Source organism: Meriones unguiculatus, chromosome 6 (genome assembly GCF_030254825.1).
Source record: "Meriones unguiculatus strain TT.TT164.6M chromosome 6, Bangor_MerUng_6.1, whole genome shotgun sequence".
Lineage (NCBI taxonomy): Eukaryota > Metazoa > Chordata > Mammalia > Rodentia > Muridae > Meriones > Meriones unguiculatus.
The window spans coordinates 68,705,207-68,730,307 of NC_083354.1; the positions used below are offsets into that span (position 1 = coordinate 68,705,207).

The 25,101-nt window shown below is 44.7% G+C and overlaps 1 protein-coding gene across 1 annotated transcript in view; it reads right to left on the reverse strand.

Moving 5' to 3' along the window:
* Iqgap2 (IQ motif containing GTPase activating protein 2) overlaps positions 1–25,101 on the reverse strand; it is a 257,708-nt gene that overhangs the window by 184,130 nt on the left and 48,477 nt on the right. Inside the window, exon 2 of the mRNA XM_060385592.1 lies at positions 24,023–24,122. Coding sequence (XP_060241575.1) covers positions 24,023–24,122 — 100 coding nt within the window. The remainder of the gene's footprint in view (positions 1–24,022; positions 24,123–25,101) is intronic.

A 25,101-nucleotide genomic window follows, 5' to 3' on the forward strand; every position in this document is an offset into this window, starting at 1 on the left:
ATGTGGCAGTAAACATGCTTGGAGAGGAATCTGCTGAGCCACAGAGAAGCACTTTCTACCAACCCACGCTCCCTCAGGAGTATCTGTCAGCTACACTCCCACCTGAAAAGCACTGACGTCTGTTTCCCTTTGCACTAACAGTAGCTGTGTGTTTTAGTCACCATTAATCTGATAAGTGAAAGGGGATATATTTTATAATTTGCATTGTTCCCATTTGGTGAGTTTGTATGTGTTCCACAGTTACTGCCTTTTTGCCTTACTTTTATTAAAGTGAGCAAAAGTGTTCCAACTACACATTCATTCCATATTTGAAAGAGGTTCCTTATGCACTGAGGAGATAGCTCTTTACTTGACATGCAGAAATTTCACCCCTTGTCTGTCTCATTGCTTTCATAATTGATTGTCAGAAATTTTTAACTAAAAATTGTTAAAACAATGTAAAAAAAAAATGAGAATTTTCCACAGCCTGGAAACCTCTGTCTAGGCCACAAAACCTGCTGGAGACTTTGCTTAAACATCTGTTTGCTGAAGATGCTGAGGAAACAGGTGAAGACAACAGACATCTACCAGCTTGTGCCATCTAAAGGGGAGACCGTGGGAGCTGTAAATGCCATCTCTGACATATCCCAGAAGGCTAGGTCCAGCCTTCCTTCGCTGCTGGTAAGGGTTAGGAAAGCCTTGCTTAAGTAAGTCATTAGAAATTTTTCGCCAAGCTGGGAGTGGCGGTGCACGCCTGTAATACCAGCACTTGGGAGGCAGAGGCAGGCAGATCTCTGTGAGTTGGAGGCCAGCCTAGTCTACAAGGCGACAAGACAAGACAGCTAAGGCTACATAGAGAAACCCTGTCTTGGAAAACCCAAAAGAAAAAAGAAAACTTTTGTCAGGCACAGTGGCACGCATCTTTAATTCAAGAACTTGAGCAGCAGAGGCAGATCTCCATGAGTTTCTGCCAATTATTTACAGAAATGAGAAACAAGACCCTGTCTGAAAACTAAAACAAACAAACAAACAAAAAACAACAAAACCACCACTGCCAACAACAACAAAAACTTCAAGTTTTTGTCCAAGTAGATGCTGAAAGGAACCTCAGTAGAAAAACCCTCAGTGATGATCATTACCCAGTGCAAATATTCAAGCCAGGAATTTAAACCTCATGAGGCAGGTGAAGGCTCTGTGTAGAAAACCCCATCACAGTAGTCTGTGTAACGAAATGGTTTCAGGACGTCCTTAGGCCAGGAAGGCAGTGTGTGGCTCTTGGGTGGCACATCTTCTTCCTGCTAAAGTAGGTACCTAGGCAGACACGAGCAGGGTGGAGGATGATGTCATGTAGATCCTCTTCCCTCTTGTGGTCATGTACATCCTCACCAGACAGACAGATAGCTAGCTAGATGTGCAGTAACCAATGACACCATGCTGCATTTTGGTAGCTGTGTCTCCTGATGGCTAAAATGCACCATTGTGGCTTGATGTCCTGGAAGCTAAGGTCAGGTTCTTCCAGTCATATCAGCAGTGAGGGTGACAAAGCATTTTCCTAATAACTACAAATGCCACAAGGAAGCATCCTGATAAGCAGCCAAGGGAAAACTGCAGGTCCACATCACGACTAGAGCATGCACAGTAGTTAGATGAACCAAAATGGTACGCGAGGGGAGGAACTCAATGCTTAAATCACCAAGCAGAAGGCACTATGAGAAACCTTTACAGAGGTCACTGGGCTTGCTACTTACCCTTGGGGACAGCCTGCTCCAATCTTTCTCTAGAATGCAATGTGCTTTGCTTCTGATGAGTAAAAGTCTGCCTAAACTATACCTCCAGGCTCGACCCCTTCCTTCTGGAAGACAGGGACTGGGGAGAACCTTCTTGGTGTAGACTACCAAAAGCACACACCCCTGCATGCCAATAGCCAACAGACCTCTGAAGCCAGGGCACCTGAGGATAGCACAGAACGCAAGTTTGTTTCAGCTACCATTCCCACCCTCAGCCCCATCTCCACCCCCTCCCTAATCCCCATTTTCAGGCAGACTCTAACTTTCTACTTAACTTCTCTGAGGTTTTTTTATTTTGTTGATGTACAGCCATGTTGTACATCAATTTACGTGCTAAGTGCACATCTGTATTGCATACATAAAGAGGGTGTCTCTTCTTCCCTCCTGGTACCATTGTTCACACCTAAAGGAAGTGACTGCTTGACAGACGTGTTACCAACAGCATGAAAACATCTCTGAACAAACACCCACACGTTCCACATGGAACCTGTGAGCGAGGGCGTGAGGGGACACAGCTGGGCTTTGGAAGTAACGTGGAAGACAGCAGGCTACCTAATTCAAAACTCCCCCAAGCTTCACTCGTCTCCAGGATATCTTCTCTGATCTCCTGAATTTCCCTCATTAAATGAGGAAGGGGTAGAGGAAGTGTGTGTGTGTGTGTATTACGTGTATACGTGTGCACAGAAGCATGTGTATGTGTATGTCCACAGAACAAAATCTAGCTAGATGACAAGGCATACAAAACACCAAACAAAAACTCTTTGTGTACTTTTCCAGTTATTTTCGCCCATATTGTATGCCTTGGAGTCTTGTGGGGTGTATATGTGTGCTGGAATGCTAAGGGGCACATGGCAGTGGGGAAGTGAAAACGCCCCAGAGATGGAAATGATGGAGCTATCACTGTGTTTAGGAGTCCCAGAATGTCTCAGGGGACTGTAAGGGCCTCATTTAATATTCTATTGTAGCCTTGCAGATTACAGAATAAGTGATTTAACTCCTCTTCCAAGTGGCTCTCTCTTTGAAATCCACCTTCACATTTTCTTCTCTAGTTATTGTACATATTTTACAAAACTTCCCTTAAAATCTCAGAAATGCTAATTGAAAGAAAAAAAAAACAGGAGAAATACATAATATTTTTTATAGAGGATACCATAAAGAGTGATCTCCTTGGTAGGGGAAAGTTAACGAGAACACATTCATTATGGCAGAGAAATCACAACATCCCCTGTCAGCATCACAAGGCTTCTTTGAGCTAGCCTGGTCTGGCAGCAAGAGATAGGTGTAAGTAATTGAGCTTTCGACACGGCAGCAAGGGTAGGACAGGGGCTGCGGCACTGGATCAGGAGGGGAGGGGCAGGTCCCAACGGTTTTTCCTTTAAAAGTCTTTATACTCTTAGTATTTCTCTAGTTGGTAGTGGTATTGCCTCTTTTTCCCCCCTAAAAAATAACTTTTAAGTTTTTATTTAATTCAACTTTTAATACATAGCTGAGCAGGGTGGCACAGTTTTTCATCCCAGCATTTAGGAAACAGAGGCAGGTGTATCTCGGTGAGTTTGAAGCCAGCCTGGTCTACATAGTAAGTTCTAGGCCAGTCAAGGCTACATGGTAAGACCTGTCTCAATTAAGTACTTTTCATATAGATATATATTTTAAATTGAGTATGCTCCCCTCATTTCCTCTTTTCTCAGCCCTTTCCCCTCCCATTTGTCTTTTTGTTTCTCTGGATGGTTGTTTCCCTTTCATTCTATATACATGTGCACATGATTTTTCCAAACTATGAACAACAAATGAGAGAAAACATGGTATTTGTCTTTCTGAGACTGGCTTGCTTCATTTCACAGGACTGTCTCTAACTGCATGCACTGTCCTGCAAATGACATTACTCTATGCTTCTTTATGACTTGAGAAATCGCATCGGGCGTATATAACTGCATTTTCTGTATCCATTTCTGCATTGTTGGACATACAGGTTGGTTCCATAGCTTAGCTACTGCAAAAAACATCAATGTGCAAGTATCTCAGTGAAGTGTTGGTATGGATTCCTTCAGATAAACACTCAGAGTGAAATAACTGGCTGCTAAGGCAGATCTATTTTAGATTGGGGTTTGCAGTGTTAAGTAGGATGGTTGGGTGACATGTGACTATCTGTTCCAGATAGGTGATAATCTGACACGGTGACAGGCAAGCTGAGGGGACAGCCCAAGGAGAGGCTTTAAGGAATGTGAAGAGCCCAGAGGAGGCCCTTTGCCTAGAGCAGATGAACAGAGTGGGAGGAGACAAGACGGGAAAGGTAAGGAGGGGTAGACAGTGTCTTGCTACAAATTTTTCCTTTTAGTTGGAGTATGGTGGGAGCTTCTGCTCGGTGGAGACAAAAGCAAGTTAGGATCTAAAAAGATACACTGGATACATTGTGTGAGAGAGAAAGGTGGGGTAAAAAGAGGCAGAAGCGGCTGCAGTTCGTAACAGTGTGACCAAAAGCCAGATCCAAGACCCTTTGATCCTCTGATCTCGCTGCTGCTCTGAGAAGTTAACCAACACTGTATCACCCAGGTTGCTATTTTCTCACTATTAGGTGACAAGTGACATGCTTTTGCCTTTCCCTTTTCTTTTTAAACGATGATGTCTGGGTGCCTGAGCGTTCCCACTGCCTAGGACACGGCAAGCAAGTTCTTCAACCGCGTGCATGGCTGCATTGCAATGCCGCCTGGGCAGACCACTCCCTGTAAGGACTTCCCTCAGCTCATTCCACTCTGCTCTTGTGAAAGGAGCGCTTGAGGGAAACCTAAACACCCGGGCCTGGCAACCATAACTCCCCATGACCACCTGCTGAAATCCTTTTCTGCTCCCCCTCCCTACTAAGTCTGGAACCGGAAATCTCTGCTCAAACCTTTTGCCCAAATACCCTGACCTGTACAAGGCTAATCTTTTCCTTGTGAGCTCTCCTTCCTCCCCCACAGTTTATAGAAAGCCTATTCATGCCAAGGCTGTGTCCAGAGCCACCTTTTCACCCAGTCTTTTATTCCTGCCATATATTTGTCCTCACCCCACCTGTGGGGACACAGCCCACTAGCCATTCCCATACACCACACTTGGGAGAAGGCACGGTGCACAGCTCACGCAACCCTGGCCGGCTGGACAATGCTTCTGCCTCCCAGCAAGCCAGCTGCCTTACTCTAATAGAAAACTATCGAGCTTCCCCGAGTCGCTGCCAATTCACCAGCATCACTATCCAGACCAGCGTGCCTGCAGTTAGCACGAAGGCAGAGAGCAGGGCTGTCTCGGTGTGCTCTGCGGCACAGTGACGAGTGCCCAGGGCAGCACGAGACAGGAACAGTAGCCTGGGAGCACTGAGCCCTCTTAGACTTGAAGCCGTGTGTGTTCAGAGCCACAGTGGCAGGGGAGGAATGAGCACCAGGGAGCACCTCACAGAACTTTTGGAGACCACTAAGCACAGCCCAAATGTCCTCAGGACCTGTCAGAATTAGTCACCCAGGGGAGAGGAGGGGGAGTAGAGCAGAAGGCACAGAATGATCAGAGGCAGAGACAAAAGTCGAGAACCGCCAGGCACGCTGGCTGCAAGCAGGAGGCAAGTGTTCGAGGAGGAAAAGGGGGTGTGGAACAACTGGTTCCCCTCCTCTTCAACGGTTCAAGCACAAGGCAGGAAGCACAAATTGATAGTGAGGCGAGGATGAGGAATGTCATAAGGGTTCTGAGGATCTCCTCAGACAGGTGGAAAGCCCACAACACTGAGCAGCTGGTTCTACGTGCACGAAGCACACTCCATGCACTGCACTGTTCTGTGTGCTTCATGAGGTCTGCAGCCAAAGCGCCTCATGTCTTATATTTGTCCTAAGGAGAGGTCTCTTTTCTCCCTCTTTTTTATTTTTGAAATTGGCGAGTAAGTTTTTATTTCTATTACAAGAATTTTTAATTTTTGAAATTATAATTCCATCATTCTTCTTTGTCCTTTCCTCCCTCCAGCCCCCCCTCCATGCATCCTCTCTCTCAAATTCATGGCCTCTTTTTTTTTATTGTTGCTACACACACGCATATATATGTATATACATTTATTCCTATATACATGGATACAGCCTTATATGTACAAGATTTAGAAGAGAATCACCACACACGTACAAGGACGAGCATTAACAGCCGCAAGGACAAAAATCAGCTCCACATGACTATGTGACCATGACATACAGCACAGCAAGGACAAGACCCAGGGAGAACCCTGCCTTCCAGGAATAAAGGAGACAAGATGAGCCCATGTGAAAGGACACACAAATCACACTTGTTCCTTTGTAAATATGCAAGCCCGTCATTGCAAGTTTCCAAATGATAAACTCAAGGTCTTAAACAAAGAGGCTGTAAGAACCTTTAAGGCTACATATTCTAAACAGCATCCTCATTTTATAGGACTTCCTTTTCGATGCTGCTAAAAATATACCTGCAAGCTTGTACATTGAAAGCAAGGTGTCTAAAGAGTACTTCAGTAATCTTCAGTGCTCTGAGTACTAACACCTACCTTTACATAAACAGGTTCCTAAAGACACTGTGCCACACAGACGCCTGGCATCTTTACAGTGAAATGGTCACACTTAAAAGTCAGAATGAGAATACATCATCAGCTGACAATCTGCGGAAGGACTGCACAGCACAGAGCACTTCCGGAACAGCAGCAAAGAAGACCGCTTTTTCCACACAGCCACACTTCTGCCTTAGGCCCTGTCTTGTCCCGGCTGCCCCACTTCAGAGGTACTTTGAGGTTTTGTGCAAAGCATATTGAACCTTTCTCTGTCCCTGTCTACCCCAGGGCCTGCAAGTCCCAATACTCTCTGAAAGTTATTTTTTAGACATAGGCATCACTTGATGGATGGTTTCAGGACACTCATTGTTAGATAAAGGAAAACTGAAAGCTGGTGCCCGGCGACTTAGGAGCTCAGGAATGGCGCTCAGCTACAAAGTCATCTTCCACAAGTTACCAGCCATCCTCACTGTTTAAATGCCCAAACTGGCTTATACTGTGAGCTGTAAACTTCAACAGTAGGCCTGATTTGTCTTAGTGAATCATCTTCGATCTTGTTACACACTAAAAAAAAGTAAAAGCGGAGAGAAAGTTCTGCTGGCAAGCTCAATGGTGAATTCCTCCAGGGAAGCTAAGGAGAGTGAGAGGCTGCATAAGGTAATTTCCATTTCAATGAAAACCACAGCATAGACAGATTTCCACCCAGTCCTCCTGTCTGAGGCGGGCATGAGAACATCAAGCAGGCTGCCTGCAGCACTCTCCTCACCGGCTGTGTCAAGAGCACAGAAATGTCACTGCTGCTGGATTAGCAGATCCCACTTGAGTGTGATTCATCTGGAAGGTGGGTGGTGCGGTGCCTGGTATGCGTGTGGTGTGTACTCGGAGTGCATGTGGCCGTGGGGGTGACAGGGGAATGAGAAACAGGAGCCAGAATGATTCTTAGGAAAACCATAGCTTAATTAATTCAAAATTTCTCAAGACAAACTATTCTTTCAAAACACACACGCAGGAGGGAAAGGTGAAAGATCATCTTCACCAGCAAAAATCACTTTCTACAGAGTTACCTCTCACTGCAAACACAGAAGCGTGGTCCAGGAAACAAGACTGTGCAGGTTTCATTGTGGAGGAAAGTTTTACATAAGAGCTTATAGCACCATAGGATAGTGTCTGCCCAGCAGGGGTGAGGCCTGGGTTCAATGACACCCTCCCCCCACGCACAAGCACAGGCACATGAACACATGCGTGTGTGCACGCACACACACACTTTATTCATAATGGCCCCAAATGACTGAAGACAACCCAAGTCAACTAAATTATTTTGAAATGTTGATCTAGCCATGTACTTGAGCACCATTCAGGATAGGGGTGGAAGAGGAGGAACGTGAGGAGGAGGAGAAAAAGAAGAAGAAAAAGTAAAAGAAAAAAAAAGGGGGGCAAGGAGAGTTGCACATCAATAGTGCAGGATAGTTGACATGCAGAAGGCCCTGGGTTGTATTTCCCGCATTGCTCAAAGGCGAGCAACCATAAAGAGTAGACTACCTGGTACCAGCAACAGCATGGGTGAATCCCACCAGCATGGGGCTAGAGAAGGAAGCTGGACACAGAAAAGGACCTTTGACCTTTACAAAGCTCGAGAAAACTGATGGATGGAAATAGCAATCGAACCGCCGAGACTGGGCACCGCCGTGCACACCTGCGGCCCCAGCAAGTCCGACAGCCTCAGCACATTTCGGAGCGTTCTCTTCCTGAAAGGAGCTGGGCCCTGCAGCAACCTTGCCGGGACAGAAGGAAGAGCACACAGAGCAGTGTCCAGCTGAAGAGATCTTTATCCCAAGACCCCACTCTCTAGTCTCCAAGCCCACTGTATAAGAGGAGGGGAGGGGAGGGAAAAAGGGAGGGAAAGTAGGAGAAGAAACAGAGAGGAAGAAGGAAGGAAACATTGATACCAACAGCTCAACTTTTGTCTAACTGTACCCCTTATTCAGACTGACAAACAAAATATCAACAAACATACAGAGACATCAATCAGTGAGTAAAAAAGTGACAGTGTTTGACAGGGAACATCCTGTTATAAGTGACAGTGGCTAAATATATTATAGTCGCTCTAGATGGGTTAATGCTAGTGAGAAAATGTGTTTAGTGTGGGAAACAAGGCAAACAAGAAATAGCACAAGAGTAAGAATACAGAAGATAGTTCAGTTATCCTTTTTTTAATGCCATCCGAATATTCGGTCAGCTTATCATAAACGGGCTATTGCTGTGGTTTGGCTGGGAAAGGCGTCCCACGCTTCCAGGCAGTTGAACGCGTGGCCCCCAGTGGTGGCACTGTTTGGGGTGGTGTGGGGGCTGGTGGTGGGGAGTTAATTGGTGCAGCACTGATGGGAAAGTGTCACTGGGGAGCTTACAGCCTCTCCTATTTCAAGTTTTCTCTCTCTGCTTTGTGCCTGCATTTGAAGATGTTAAGCTCTTGGCTTTCTGCTCCGTCACCAAGCTTGCCACTTCCTTGTATGCTTCCCTGCTATGATGAACTATTTTCTCTTTGGAACAGTATGCCTAAAAAGGTCTTCTTTCTATAAGTTGTTCTTATCATAGCAACAGCAAAGTAACCAGTAAAACCATTGGAGGGTATGACAGCATTTTCATTCCAGCAATGGAATCCTTATTCTAAAACATCACCGTGGGCTGCAGAGATGGATGGTTCAGCAAGGTATGTGCTGCCAAGACTGGTGACCTTATGACCTCAATTTGATCCCTAGAACCCACAAGATGAAAGAAAGAACCAGCTTCTGACAGCTGTCCTCTGACCTCATCAGGCACAACATGGCAAAGTATGTGTCCATATGCATATGAATACACAAAATAAAAGTGTGGAAAACAGATCATCAAATTACAAAAGTCCTCTGAATTACAAAAGTCCAAGACCAGTAATCCATCAGGGCTCTGCACTGCAGGCCTGGGGATATGGCTTGGTGGCAGAGAGCTTGCCTAGCAGCTGTGAAGCTTTATAAAGTCTAGATAACTGACTAAGCATATAGAAGTTGGGGAAATTCGTACCTAATCAGCTAGTGAGCTTTTAGGAATACTTCATGTCATATTTTGCCAAAATTGTGCCACATGATCTGAAATTTATGGGTCAAAGAAGGAAAATTCAATGTAACCTCAGGAGGTATATTAATATGTTGTAGTAACTAAAAGTGAATGTTAGGCCAAATAATGTTTATTATTATCCCTGTAAGTATTGCAGTGGCATTATTTACCCCACTATCACAAATAATAAGACAGACACCTGTTAGATTTTATAATTGCCTTATTTACCTTGGGCCAGGAAGGTATTTCTACCTATGCTGTCTCAATAACCTCACCTCACCACCTCCCAGCTCCTATCCAATGCCATCCATCTTAACCATCCTCATTTGGGCTATCTTTCATCTATAATCTTATAAATACTTGCTCATATTTTTATCTTGGTGTTTTCTCCATCCTCATGCGTCCTCAGCATCCTTCCTCCTGGCCCACATGGTTCCTTCTCCGTGCTAACCCATCGTGGCATTCTCCTTCAACCTCTTCCTGTCCATCTGCTTCCCATGATTCTCTTGAACCTGAAGCAGGTAAACCTTAGCCACACCTACCCCATTCTGCCTACCCCAGGTATCAGTCATTTAATCACTCCATAAGGTATAATGTCTTAGGCAGGTTTATACAACAAGGGTAGGTACATCTGGGTAGTAACCAGATCTCAAGGGCCAGCAATCAGCATCAACACACGAGCAGCAGACCAACCCCCAACATTAATATAAGCATGAACTATAACAAATATTGTAAATCATCACTGGGTAAAATCATATGGGGGAATAGAAAGAAATGATCTAGGTAGAATTTTAAATCCATGTTGTATAGATCAAGCAAAATCTAAGACGATAATATTTATGTAACTAAATGAGACTGATTGTATTTTAAAGGTGGCTAAAAATTTCCATGGTACATTACACAAGCTCTACAGCATGTATATTTTTAGTTCTTGGCAACTCTTTTCTTGAAGGTTCAGTGGATATCTTTATGCCAAAGTCAATTCTTTCTCTGCATTTCAGAGGAAATCTACTGCTCAAACTTATTCGAACATAATTTGCATCAGTACACAGGCTCAATCTCACCAGAGTTGCCATAGCAACTCTTGCTAATTGGGCCTCAGCTTCATGTTGAAGGGTTAAAAAAAGGTGAATCCAAACATGAAGGACTAACTTTTCACAGAAATTAAAACCAGAATGAGCGTGTGTGTGGGGAGTCACTGACAATAGGCTGCGAGACAATCCAAATTAAGACACAAAGGGAAGATGTGTTTTAATATATCCAACATCTGAAATATAGTTAATTGAAAGTTAGACACAGTGGCGCAGCACACAGGCAGCTCTGGTGAAAGGGTGGGAGGGTGAGGCCACCTCGGCTTAACCATGAGACCCTATCTCAACAGCCAGTGAAAAAGTTCACTCCTGTCCATCACCCTGAAGCTCTAGGGGACGGGATCTTCCGGCAGTTCACACCTGTCAATTCATTCCATTCACACCGGGAACTATGTGGAATGAACAGTGGCTACGAAGGCCACATTGCGACCTTCCCAGCCTCCAAACAGCAGCTCAGACATCCAACTTTGGTTCCTTCTCTATGGATCATGTGGACATAAGACACCTCTGCATAGGACAATGCTATACAGAGAGATGGTTTCTATTAAGAAAAAAAAAAGACAGATAGTTTCAATTAAAAAACAACAACAACAACAAACAACAAAATACTCCATAAAGGAGGAATGAGCACAGGATATTTGGAATTGGAGAGAAAAAACATCAAGCTGGTGGGCAAAAACCAATTGGTACCCAGATAACTCTTCTCATTGAAAAGGCTTTCCAGAGTTGCACACTTAGCAACTGGAGCCTCCCATCCCCCCAAAACAATTGGAGTAGAGTATTCTTGTTCACCTGACAATATGCTGGTGCCTATGTGGGAAAACAAAACAAAACTCAGAAGCCTTGATAGCGCATGCTACCATGGCTCTCTTTGGGTCGTGTGAAACCTTTCTTTGCTGCTTCTTTGGGACACAGCTTGGGTATGCACTGGGTTGGGGGAGGACCTATCTAGTGAAATGCCTGGGTCCTATGATGGATTCAGTCCTGACCACCTCTTATTTGCTGAGAGCCTACTGGAACTCAGATGTCCCATGAGTGATGGAATGAAGGGAGTGAAAGCTATGATCAATGAGATAGTCTCTGACCTCAAATGACTTGCAGGCCTTACCCCCAAAGTCAGGCAGGCCTTTGCTCTCTGCCCAAACCACAGCCACTAGTTATTTCAAATAAAGCATTCACATTATTTAACTGCTAAAAAACAAAAGATTTATATGCTCTGAAGAGAAAACAGAGGACTATTCAGCTGTTAAGAAAAAAAAAAAAACCTAACTGTGAAATTCACAAATTCATATAGATGGGGAAATAAGGGATAGAATTAATCATTCTGAATGAAGTGACCCAGACCCATGTTCTTCTCTTACTCATGGATATGAACATTGACTCTTAAAATATGTTTTATTCAGAATACTGACACAGGTCAGGAAATTAGCAAGGGCCATGTAGAGGGCAGTGCTCTCAAGGGAAGGAAGAGAGAAACAGTGCTATAAAGGGGTACAAGAGGATAATAAGAAAGGTAGCTTAAACTGGGCTGGAAGAGGAGAGCGAAGGGTACAGGAAGAAAAATATAGAGGGATAATTAACATGAAAGACATTTTGGAGAAGTCATATGGAACTTATTACTGTAAAGCTTTCTCATACACGCACACACACACACACACAAGAGTTTGAGTGGCGCTACCCTATGATAGGCCAACAATGTCCTCACTATATTCCATAGGCTAACAGAAAGCTCAGTGCCAGGAATGGGTGACATCTTTTGGAGTTACTGAGCAGTACGGTCTCAGAGACCCCCCAAACATTACAGGATAGTACCTGTCAGAGACTCACAACTGGTCAAGGTGCAGAGAAGAAAAGACTGCAAAAATGCTCACCACTAAATGAGATGTCTATATCACATACCCTCTTCCCAAAGCTTCCAGAGTACTGCAGAAGATACAGGGGAAAGATCATAAGAGTCAGAGGTGGTAGATGACTACTAGGAAGCAGCATTTTCTGGACACAATGGGGCAGTTACACATAGGAACTCACAATAATGGTGGCAGCATGCTCAGGACCTGTATGAGATCAAGCCCTAAAAGTCCCAGCATGGAAGAGGAGGTGGGCACCCCTAACTGAGGCGCTGTTGCCAATAGGTAGCTCGAAGGAGAGGGAAGACCGATTTTCTTCAAGGGCGTGGTAAAAACACAGCAAAAAATCAAAACCAAAACAAATAAAGCATTTATAATACCTGAAGCTGGAAGGTCTTAGGAGGAAGCTATTTGCCAGCTCCTTAGCCATCTATTCCTTTCCTCTCACATGCTCTGAGAGCGAAGGAGTGGTGTATGGGAGTCCTCTGCATGGGGAAGTGCTGGAGAACAGCGGGATGGACACAAAGGCTAAGCACAGCAGGCACGCACAAAGCCCACCGCACAGGAGTGAGGGCCTAAACTCAAAGAAGCTTGTTAAGGGTTCATAAAAAGGTGGCATACTGTTCCTGTGCTCCAGATGTTCAGAGGGGAAACCTGCCACCTTGATGCCGCTGACCCCAGGATCCCATTTAACCTCCGGCCCAGGTTGCCTGCGGCAGCTGGGACTAACATCCAGCTCTGCCCAAGGCAAGCCAATGAGTCAACTCTTCCATCCTGAAGCAGTTGATTGTCTTTGCAATAAGAACTATATCATGAACTGAACTGGCTAGTATTTGGTCTGAGAATTTAATTTACCATGAAAAGACGTAATTAACCACACACATGGATTTCCATGTTTAAGTAATGACTTCCTTCTCTCTCAGTGCTATAATTGCAAGTTGCATACCTAGTGTCAAAAAGCACTATTTTCAGAAGGAAGACTGTTCTTCTAGGACGGTCCACTATTCTCACTGTCCCCTTCCCAAGCCCACTCCACCTATATTTGTGCTACCCAGAAGCAAATGTGCGAACACCACCAACAAAGAGCAGCTGAAGGTGCACATTCCTGGACGGTAATTAAGCTGGGATGCCTGATTCACAGCTGTTCCTACTACTGAAATGTTTTCACAATAAACAGTGGAGCTTAAGAGTCATTTAATTCCCTGTTTCCATATTCTACAATTTACACCAACATAGTACTTGATTTTTGGCATAGTCTTCCCATCATAATGCTGCAACCTACATTCCTGGGGCAGGTGCGTATTCTTGGACCCTTTTCACAAAGGCACTCTGCTCAAGATCACACGACCATTGAAAGAACCAAGAAAGGAATCCTCCAGGATTCATTGGTTGTTTGAGAAGAGCAGCATCGGCCCATGAGCTGCACGCCTTGCAGTCAAGGCCACGGCCATCTCGTCTGCTTGTCACCACTTTGATAACCCCTCTTCCATTGTTTCAGCAGCTGCACAGAGTGCTCTTCCCATGGATAAAATCTATTCTGTAGGTCAGTACTGCCCTCTTCCCTCCTCCAGGACCACCCTTACAAAATTAAGTAGTGTGGACATGTCTTATCTAATTCCACCAAGTCTAAAAGTAAATGGCCAATTTTCTTACAGTTTGTCACTAAGTCTTAATTAAAAAGAAAACAGACAAAAGTGACATAGGTTTGCTGCCAAGAGAGGTGGCTGTCCACCTAGTCGTGACTGTAGATCACTTCTTAATGAATATCATCCTGAGGGCAGCTTTGGGCCCTCCCCAGAGCTCAACCCCATCAGCACCTTCCCCTTGATTTCGGCCTCCAGCCTTAGGAATCTTGTTGTAGTGGCACAACACATAAGATAGATGTACACCGTGTAGTTACAATGAAGTCTCTCATGTTCCATCAAGGTACAGCATGTTTCATGAACATGGTAACTTCTGTCCCCAAGCAAAATCCCTTAAGGAAGGTAGGGGAGCTGGACATGTCATTTGGGAAGACGAGACAACTCACAGGAGAAAAAGAAAAATCATACTATCTAAAGCTACCTGCATGTGTATGACATGGGAAAGCTGAAGTTGTCCCACCTGCTCTTGTACTATCAAATGTCCCAGGCGTTAGATGACTGTAAGTGCTCTGGGCACTGAGACAGGGAACCATTACTGTTTGAGTAGTCAAGAAGAGCCACAGAGAAAGTGTGAGTTCTGAGTCATCCTTGAAGATAAAGTAACCTTATACAGGAGGAAACACTGGGAGGGAAATAAATAGAAGGAGAAAGAAAACAATTCTAGAAAAAGGGAATTAGCAAACAAAACAAAAGAAAACAAAACCAACCAACCAACCAACACATGATGGGAATCTTAGAAAGGGGGCTTTGGGGAAAGACCCGTCTCTCCTTCATCCCTTGAGCTAGCCAGATCCGTACAATACATTATCACCTATTATAAGACCAGACTGACATCCATCATTCTCTTATGGACACACTCTAACAAAGTCTTTGCAAATTCTCCTGTCCTACACAGCCATACTCATTGGTATGGAAAACGACTCAAGCGTCTCTTCACTTTTCTTCCTTCTGTCCTTGGCTGAGCTTGTACGTTTCCGCTTCATTCCCTGTCCGTACCCAGGCCGGGAGAGACACGGGAAGAGGGAAACAACACTATGTCCACTCGTTTTTTTCTCACTTTTCCAACCAACATAAACATTCAATACAACGATTCAGCAGCTAGATAGCAGAGTTTATTGTGCACACTTGCTGAGCCTGTGTTAGCACGCTTCACAATGAAAGCAGTTCTGATCACTCTGATGTTGGCCAAGGCCCAGGACTCTGTAAGCTCAGAGGTCCTTCCAAATCTTCGTTCCATAATGTGCATACAGAGTGGCTACCAGATATATATTACCTGTATGAACTAGAGAGGGACACCCAATACTCCCTGCGGGGTCAATACCCGGAAGAGGCACGGCATTTCACTATGACATTAGTGTCTAGCCCCGGTGCCATGTGATTAAGGAGAATACCCAGTGTTGACCTCTGTCCTCTGCACACATATGTAATGCATCTACATGCATATGTGCATGTGTATATGTGCACACACACACACACTGTGTTTACCTCTGGATCATGAAGTTTTACAAATCATTTATTAGAAGTGTATGTCCCAGCTACTGAGTTAGTTATGCCTGGAGCAGAGGTATTTCATTTGGTAGACCCCTCATCTCAGAGGCAGCAGAATCCTCCACGTTTTCATCTAAGCTGGATTGGAAAGCTGGTACCGGAGATGGTGTCAGCAACAGATGCTGTTCCTTCCCTCCAGAACAGTGTGCATTGAATTTTCCAGGAGCACTTTGTCAAAATGGAGACCTTTTGCTCCTTAGAGCTGGGCCTGCATTCACCCAGCTAAACTTGTTTTGGGGTGGTTTCAGTCTCTAACTTAACTCCAGCAGTAAAACTGGCCCACTGGCCCATGACTCTTCCAGATACGATCATTGGCCTCACTCGGTCCTCCTGAGTCTCACTCCAAATCTACCCACTCTTCCCCAAGTGCCCCTGTAGCCCCTGATGTGTACAAAAGCCAACTGTTTAAACTTGTTCTGCCTGCCTACCACATCTGGCGTTCCTTCCATAATCCCAGTTCAACCCACCTCAGACGCAGCTGCCCCCCGAATCCCTTGACTCACAGTACCACAGCCGTCACTGTATTCCCCAACGTTTCTCCTAGACTACACTGCCTCCACTCGGGACTGACGACTAGTAACTGTCAGTCCTAGTTTTGTCCTGTGATGGCCTGAACTCCTGGACTTTCCTTTCTCACCACAGTAACTGTTCCTTCCAGGCCCACTTGTGCCTGGTGGCTTTCAGATGGAGGGCGACCTTGGTAGCACCCATTGGCTCAGCCGCTGGCTCAGCTGGGAAACATCCTCCTCTATCTCACCTCATTGCACTGCAGCTCCACAGAGGCTCCACCACATCCTGGACTTTATCACTACCTGGAAAAACTCCACCTTTGCAATGCAGGCTTCCAGATCTCTGACTCCAGCCTTTGTTTACTGGTCTCTGCTTCCTTGTTCTTAGGAATCCTGCCCTTTGTTCTCAGCACCCTACCCCCATCTTACCCAATCTGGCTTCACTAGCCTCAGTCACCAGAAAGGACCTCAAGGCTGCCCAATTTCAGTGATGTTTACATTAACACCATGAGGTCTTAGTGACCCAGGACTTTCTCACAGCCGACAAGCTGATCCCAAGGCCTGGCTGCCTCATTCATTTCCCCTTAGAAGGTCGGAGAAAGTGACACCTGATGACCAGCTCTGAGAAGAAAACTTAAAACTTTAGTTGGTTCCTCAAAACTGCTCTGGCTTTCTATCCATCTCTGATTAGCAGCATCACCCTCCCATTCTTTCAGTGTAGCCCTGGACACCCTGCCTCTCTCCTCCCACCCCATAGTAAGGAGGAAGCCTCTATTTTTTTCCATCAAAGCCATTATTTTTCACAAATAATGTAGCTGCCTCACCATATGCCATGTGAAATACCAAAGGCAGACAAAAGAATGTACTATAAATTACATGAACAGGAAAAAAAAATGTCAAGGGATATTTAAACCAACCCAGGCAAGATTCAGTGGGGAGAATTTGAAATAACTAGAGACACTAATTTTCAGACTCTTGTTCTAACACCTAAATGAATTTAAGTTCATAAAAACAAAAAACAAACAAACAAACAAACAAAAAAAACTGGCAATGGTAGTGGCACATGCCTTTAAACCAAGCACTCGGGAGGCAGAGGCAGGCAAATAGATCTCTGTGAGTTCAAGGCTAGCCTGGTCTACAGAGCATTCCAGGACATCCAGGATTACACATAGAAATCCTGTCTTGACACCCCCCCCAAAAAAAGCAAAGAAAAACAAAAAACAAAAACAAAACCCCAGACATACACGCAGCTACCTCCCCAAACTAAAAGTTCAGTATCAAACTAAGAACATAAATTGAATTTATCAAATAAATGCAACCTCCATTTTCACGGTTGAGCCAATGTTTTCCTGATCAATATGGCTTTCATGGAGTGAAAGAGAATTACCAGTGAGAAGTCAATGTCCCTCCTCCCAAACCTACCACTGAACCCACCAAATCTCCATGAGCTCCCAAGTCTAAGTGTTTTGCATGTGGAAGTGGAAGCTCAAATTCCCCACTTGAGGAACATCTTACTTTTACTGAGAAATCAACTTGACATTCTACAGCCCTTCTGAGATGGAAGACATAAGAAATCTGCCATGACAGTCAGGATCCTGCAAAGGTTCGGCCGCAGCCACTCCCCTCAGAGCCTGCACCTCGAATGAAGACATTGTTTTAGGAGTTTGCAGCATCACAGTATGAGGTGGCATCTGCTTCACATAGGAAGGAAGAGACTACAGTGCTGTTTGTTATCTGTACCTTTTGATGTCTCAACAAAAAGCCAGGAACACTGTGAAACGTTGGAATAGTTGCAGAACCAGAAGGACGGACGATGAACTGAGCGGGAAACCCAGACCTAACCAACCATGGACATCGGCAAGAATGAAGGCTTTCTTGAATGAGGTGGGATAAAGTCTGTGGTATAGAAAACTAAAAACTCCTATGAAAACTAAGAGATGGGAAAGGAGTAGAAAGAAGCTACATACAAGGCAAAGCCCTCCATAATGAATGGATCCCAACAGGATCCCGTCAGAACAAAGTAGCCAGTACAACAATGGCACATACATGTATCCCCACACTCAGGGTGCTGAGGGGTGAGGCCACAAAGTCAAGGCCAGCATGGCCTATGACAGAGAGAAACAAACAAATATCAGAAGCAACAGAGAAAGGGAGGAAGAGAGAGACACAGAGAGAGTGGAGAGGGAAGGAAGGAAGAAGGAGGGAGAGAGACAGAGACAGAGACTGACAGACACACACACACAGAGAGAGAGAGAGAGAGAGAGAGAGAATGAGAAAGAGAAAAGAAGACAGAGCCCTAAACAGGCAATGATATTAATCCCACTAAATTCAAGAAGTGAGAAACAATCAGGAGTTGGAAGCATGCGCTCATGCAGAATAAAATCCAGACCAGTAGAGCTCACAACAATAAGGACATGACCAGGTGGTAGGAGCGAGATATGCTCATGACCATCTGCAATCCCAGTACTTTAGAGACGGAGGCAGGAAGACACCAAGTAAGAAGCCAGCAGGGGCTATACAGAAAATGCAAAGCCAGCCTGGACAATATAGCAAGACCATGTCTCAGAGAGAAAGAAAATGTGAGGTAATGTTTCAGGTTTCCGTGGCTACGGTCTGACATCAGAAATACCTGGTTATAATGCTTTTGGGAGGCTTGTTGGTGGGGACATTGAACAAACACTAGGGTCTTTCCAGTACGAGGCTTCTTTGCATATAGAATGAGGATGGCCGTCTCCCCAGGATGGCAGGAAGACTTGAGACCATGTGTGGTGAGTGCTCAGAGCACTGTGGGCGCCTGTGAATAGTCAATCACATGACACCTTTGTTTGTAAAGTACATCTGAGACCATGGAAAGTTTCAAGCCCCTCCCAGGCCTCCAACTTTGAAGAGTCTGAGAAACAAATATAAACACTGGGGTCAAATATCAGTTGCTTAACTTGTCCTTGGCTGGAGATGACTAAGATGGACATATCGACTAGGCAAATATCCAACGCGTAACTGTGGCTGGAACACACAGTCTGTGGACTACAACCAAAACACCCTTCCACAGAGGTGTCTCATGGCCAGGCTGAGCTGACAGAGACCACGAAGGGAACTCCTCTAAGTCACAAATCAGTCAAGCATGCAATTTCCCAATGTCCTCTGCTGCCCTGGTCCTCTGCCAAATCCCATGGCTTCTTCCTTTACATCCTTAATGACCTTCCTTCAACTGCAGCTCCAGGATCCCCCCCACCCTCTGCTCCCCAGTCACCACCCAGCTGGGCCTCCGCATCAACACCTCCACTTCTGCCCAAGGCAAATACTGCAGGATGACAGGACTGCCTCTTTTTGTCCCATGAAGATACCCAGTAAGACCATGTCTCTTTTTTTTTTTCTCTCTCTCTCTCTGTAGCCGTAGCTGTTCTGGAACTCGCTCTGTGCCTCTGCCTCCCAAGTGCTGGGATTAAAAGCATGTGCCACCAACGCCCAGTGATCTCTCATTCTTTTTCAAGTTACCGAGCACAATCCTTTCTTCTAGATTATTCCTTTCCCTGCTGCTAGGACGTACCTAGCCCTTGCCTGCCAAAAAGGGTGGAGCCCTGCTTCACGTGGCTGCCAAAGCAAACTGGCTAGAAAACAGCCCCAAAGAGGACAGACTCTCCCCTCACCTGGGAGAGGACCTGAGCGGGACCAGCCCTGTGGACTAACCCCCCCTCCTCTCTAGACCCCGGTGCTACCATGAGCAACTGTGCTTTTTCTATTTCCCTTCCCACATCAGAAGCCACAGCCAGATGAGGACAAAGAAGAGGGGGCGATGCGCTTACCAGTGAAACGAGAAAGCTGTTTACGGGCTACAAATATAATCAGGAAATTCCTCACAATACTGTATAGAGCAACAAGTCTCTTCATAAGCTGCATATCAGGTTATTACCCTCCAAATTCCAGATTTTTTATTAGCTTTTGGATGTGTGAATACATGCAAAGATAGGGTGTCCTTAAGGATAAGAACAGAGAGGTCCAAGCATGAAGGGGGACTACAGTAGATTCTGTGAAGTATTTCCCAGGCATGACCATTTTCCTTTTAAGTAAGCACAATTATTCATTGTACGCTGAAGCCACACTTGTGGATTCTACTTGTTTAAACATCTGAAGTGCGTCTTTTCTCAAACCCGATTCTCCTGCCCACTGCCAGGTCAGGTTAGAGAGCTTGAGAGTTGACTTCATCAGCAGGGTGTCCTTTTGATATCTGTGTTGTAAATGGGACACAGAGGCAATCACACCCATGCTTTGTTTTCTTTCCACAGCACATTTAAAACAAAAACCTACCTCAGGCTTAGGCATATAGGGAAGAGCCTCATCCAGCTCAATGGAGACAGTATTTCTAAACAAGCCCCTTCACCAAGGGAAGCAGCACACGCCCCTCTCTCTCTCTCTCTCTCTCTCTCTCTCTCTCACACACACACACACACACACACACACTTGTTTTCAAACTCAGGGCAGAAAAGAGTAAGCATAAGCAAAATTTGTGTGTGCATTTTCTCCTTCCTTAAAAAAGAAATAAGATACCACAGGGACCTTTCTGAGGAGATACAATAGTGGCCCCATTCATAACTACGTGTTCAACTGTGATGTCCAAATTCCTGTCCGTTTCTTGCCAAGAGTTCTTCTCCTGTTCTCTGACCTTCCTAATGGCCCCAGGTGGATTTCCTTCCTCAGCCTAGCGTTCTCCCAAACTGAACCCTCAGACTCAAGTTTTTTATAGTTGTCCTCAACAAAGGACTAGCTTTCTTAAAAATGTACTCATTTTCATGATTCAAAATACAGTTTACATAGATTAGTAAGAAGCGCTCAGCAGTACTAATTCTTTAAATAAAAGGAGTAACTTTTCCAAACAGTGGGATTTCTGGCATCAGCCAGAACCTTTCAAAGCCCATAGGAGCAGCACACGCCTGCCCAGTCCTGTGTCAGCAGAATTCGTACAAAAAGCAGCACAGAGCCAGCATGCAGGATACCTGCACACTTAAAGTCCATTTAGTTTTGAGTTATAAGACAGCGAGTGAGCTAGCTCAGGGCTGGAAGTGCATGGAAGAGGTCCTCTATCTCCTACACCAAAACCAACAAAAACTCTCTCAAAAAAAAAAAAAAAATCAAGGCAATGATCTTAGTCCCACAGTACTTAGTACCAATCAGCCGATACCTGGTTGGGTGTCTGTCAGTCTATCAGTAAAAAAAGGATACATGCTTTTAGTCCACGCTAAATGTATCTGTTCTGTGGTCAAAAGCGAAGAAGATGGGCACAGGACACGGAATGTAGCTTCTAGAGTGCCCCACCAAAGATCTCCTCCTCGAATTCACAGCCCTGTACAGCCCCTAACTCAGCACATGCCCTAGCTTCAGAACTTGATTCTGATCAGTAAGATACACCAGAAAGGGTAGACATGACTATGAAAACAGGTAAGACACTGCCCTGCACGTATGTGTTCTCTCTGGTGGAAGATGCTCGCTGGCTGTGCCCAGTGGCTGGCACCTGAGAGGCAAAGACTCTACTCACCGACAGACAGTAACAAAGGTCCTGTGAGGGACAGAGTCCCACTAAAACCACCGAGCGATCCTGAAATGGATGGACCCTATTAGGAGCCTTGAGATTCCTGCAGCTGATGAGCAGCCCAGACCCCAAGCACCCACTCAGACGATGACTGGATGGAAAACATGTGCTAAGAATCAGCTCATCCAATTTTAGAAGTTTTTAAAATCCTGCACAGAAATCCCAGCTCCGTCATCAGTTACACACCGCTCCTTCCATCCCCCACCAAGCCTCACCAATAGCCTCCCACTACAGATTTGTCTATCCTAATATTTTTATATTTATCAATACTATAGCATAAATGCACATCCTATTCTATATGGACTTTATTTCATGGTGTAGACACATTATATTCTGTTTATTCATTAATTCGCTGTGAATGGATTTAGGTTGATTTTTACCTTTGTACTAATACAAATAAAGGTTTGGAGACACATTTTTTTCATGTGGAAAGAGGTTTTCAGTACTCAAGAGTACATACCTGAGATTGGGATTGTTAAATCACGTGGCCACTCTATGCTTAATAAACTAAAGACCTGCCAGGTACTTCTAAAGCAGCAGCAGCATTTTACCACCCAACCACGATATGCGGCCTCCAGGCTCCTTCCGGCTCTGCCTCCCATCTCACTGTAGGAGTGGACTGTGTCCAGCTTTGGATTCCTGGAATCTGAACTCAGGTGTTCATACACTTGTGGTAAGAGATGCTGGGCCATTCCCCAGCTCTGAAAACTATTTCTAGCCTATTATTTCAAAGACACTAATTCTAAAGAAGTTTTCTTCGAAGAATCTTGAGGTTATCCTCATGACAGACTTATAAAAAGAGAAAAAAAAATACTCACTGATAAATTTCAGGAATACTGAAGAGGATAACACACTGTAAAGGCTCGTTTTTGTTACTTTGACACACTGAAGAGAAAGCTATGCTTTCAACCACCACACCAGCAGACGTCTGGCCTGTACCAGCATTCACAGAGCACTTTACCCTTTTCCAGTGATTTAAAAATATATGTATAATAAAATCAGATAGAAAGCAAGACAGGTGTCTTCACCATGCAATTACAGAGCAAAATGGGACTTCCCCGTGGTCATACAGTGCAACTTGAGACCAGAAAATCAGATCTACCAACTCTCCCCCATGATGCTTTTTTTTAACATATGTAAAAAAAATAAATAAATAAAGCACACCTATCGTGTTGAACATACGTCAGCAAAGAAAAGGAAAGTCCTACCATAGTCACAGAATGTGCATCATGTTTGGGTGCCTAGGAAGCTTTTCCTTCATCTTGTTTTTTTTTTTTTTTTTAAGCAAGAATTTGACTGAAAGTGTGTGTTCAATACTCTTAGACTGGCAAGGGCTCTTCAGTGTTCTCTGACCCAAATGTAGACTTTGCAGGCATGTTAAATAATTCTTAAAAGTTGATTATTAGAGCATAAAGTTGCATGGCACTGTTAAAAGCTGAAATAACACTGAGAATTTCCAGCAAAAGCAATGATAATGCCAAATTAGACCACAGATTAGTATTTTATAAAAAGCTGAGTAAAGTCCTCTTCCTTCTAGCTCATAACCAACATCCATGATTACTTCACTGAGTGTTTGTTTATTGCTATGTAGATTAAGAGGCCACCTAACTCATCTGTGCCACAAAGCAGTATATCAAACTCTAACAAGGACTGGGTCAGCAAAGGGCAGAGTCCTCCCGATCCCTCAGATAAAGAGGTATTTGTACTTTGGCCTCTCTATCTTCACTTTCTCCTAGGAGAAGACAGCCAGAACTTTCTTCATCCAAAGAGTCTAAAAGAGTCTATGTGAATTTTATAGACAGCATACCTAATTGGCCACACACCCACAGGTTAAGGAGATTGCTGTCATAAAGCTGCTTTATAGTTTAGTGACCCATGAACTTCAGTCACATAGGTCATTGCTTCACTGAGCATTTCTCATCACGGGCTGGAGGAGAGTGCACTGAGGTGAGACCTGAGGACACTCCTGGGAAAAGACGTCCGGTTTACGTTATTGTTGCTGCACTGTATCCAAGCCAGTGAGATGTAGACTCTGAACTAATCTAATTTGTCCTGTAGTTTCCTGAGAAGCTCTGAGGAAAGAAGACTGCCTCCCTGGCCCCTTGACATTGGCCTCTCTCAATTCTCTATGACCAAAGCTGGTACCTCACAGCTTGCTACCACAAGACCACAGTGAGTTATCACCAGCACCTGCACAGGTGAGTGTGGTACACACACATGTGATCAAGGGCTGATGAACAGTCAGACCTGCATGCTGAGCTGGCACTGGCGTATTCAGATCTAAAGTACAGGTAAAAGTGTCTCCCTGGCCACCCACAATCCGAACAGTTCCTTGGAACCTTCCAGTCATCAAGTCCCACACTATCATGCCAAGGCTTAGCTCCAAGAACTGGAACACAGACAGACTCAACCTGGATCTTACCTTTTGGCTTCCTCCAGGTGACACAGGTATTCATAGGCGATGTTCTGCCGCCTCCGCTCATCCATCTCCTCTGCGGACAGCCTCTCATCGTCCACAATCGCTAGAAATATGGGAGAATGAGCGTTATTTTAAAACACCGTATTCATGTTAATGGCACAGTAAACTAGACATCTCCCTGGTTGTCCTCTGTCAATAAATACTCCTTACTAAGGAGAGCCCAAGTTTCCATCATTTCATTTGCAAGGGACAGACACTAGATTGTTCTATGTCTTGACCAAGAGCTGTGATAGATTTAGTTTTGTAGATAGCATGCCAGAAATGGGTTTCATTATGACACATGTGTCACTGTATGATGCACATCTCCATCCTCATCACCTCCATCCCTCTCCTTTCTCCAGCTGGTCCACTTCCTTCTCACTTGTGCTTTCATCTTACACACACACATACACACAAAGACACACACTAAATAAAAATTTTAATTAAGTTAAACAAATAAACAACAAAAACCAAAACACCAAGGGGCTGGAGAGATGGCTAGGTGGTTAATGGCGCTTTATGCTCTTACAGAGGACTCAGACCTGCAGGTGGCTCACAAGTTCCTGTAACTCCACTTCTAAGAGATCAGACAAGCCTCTTCTGGCAGCCCCCTTGAGCACTCTCACATACACAGTGCACATTCATAAACTCAAACACACATATACATAAAAGTAAATAAAATTTTACAATAAATTCCTATGCATTTTATAATAAAGATTTTATTTGCTTTTTTAAAGATTTGTTTTTATAATTTTTAATTGTGTGTGTGCCTGTATGTGTGTACATGTGTACTTGTGTGTTTCCCTCTCTCTGTGTGTGGCGTATGTGCACAGGTGTGCCTTTGTGTGGGTATGTCTATGTGTATGCAGGTGACTGCCTAAAACAGAGGTGTCAGATACCCTTGCTAGAGTTATAGGCAGTTATGAGCCACCTGACATAGGTTTTGGGAAACTTGGGTCTTCTACAAAAGCAGAATGTGATCTTAACTCTTGAGCCTCCTCTCTAGCCTCTGCAACCAAAGTTGCAGGTGGTTGTGGGCTGCC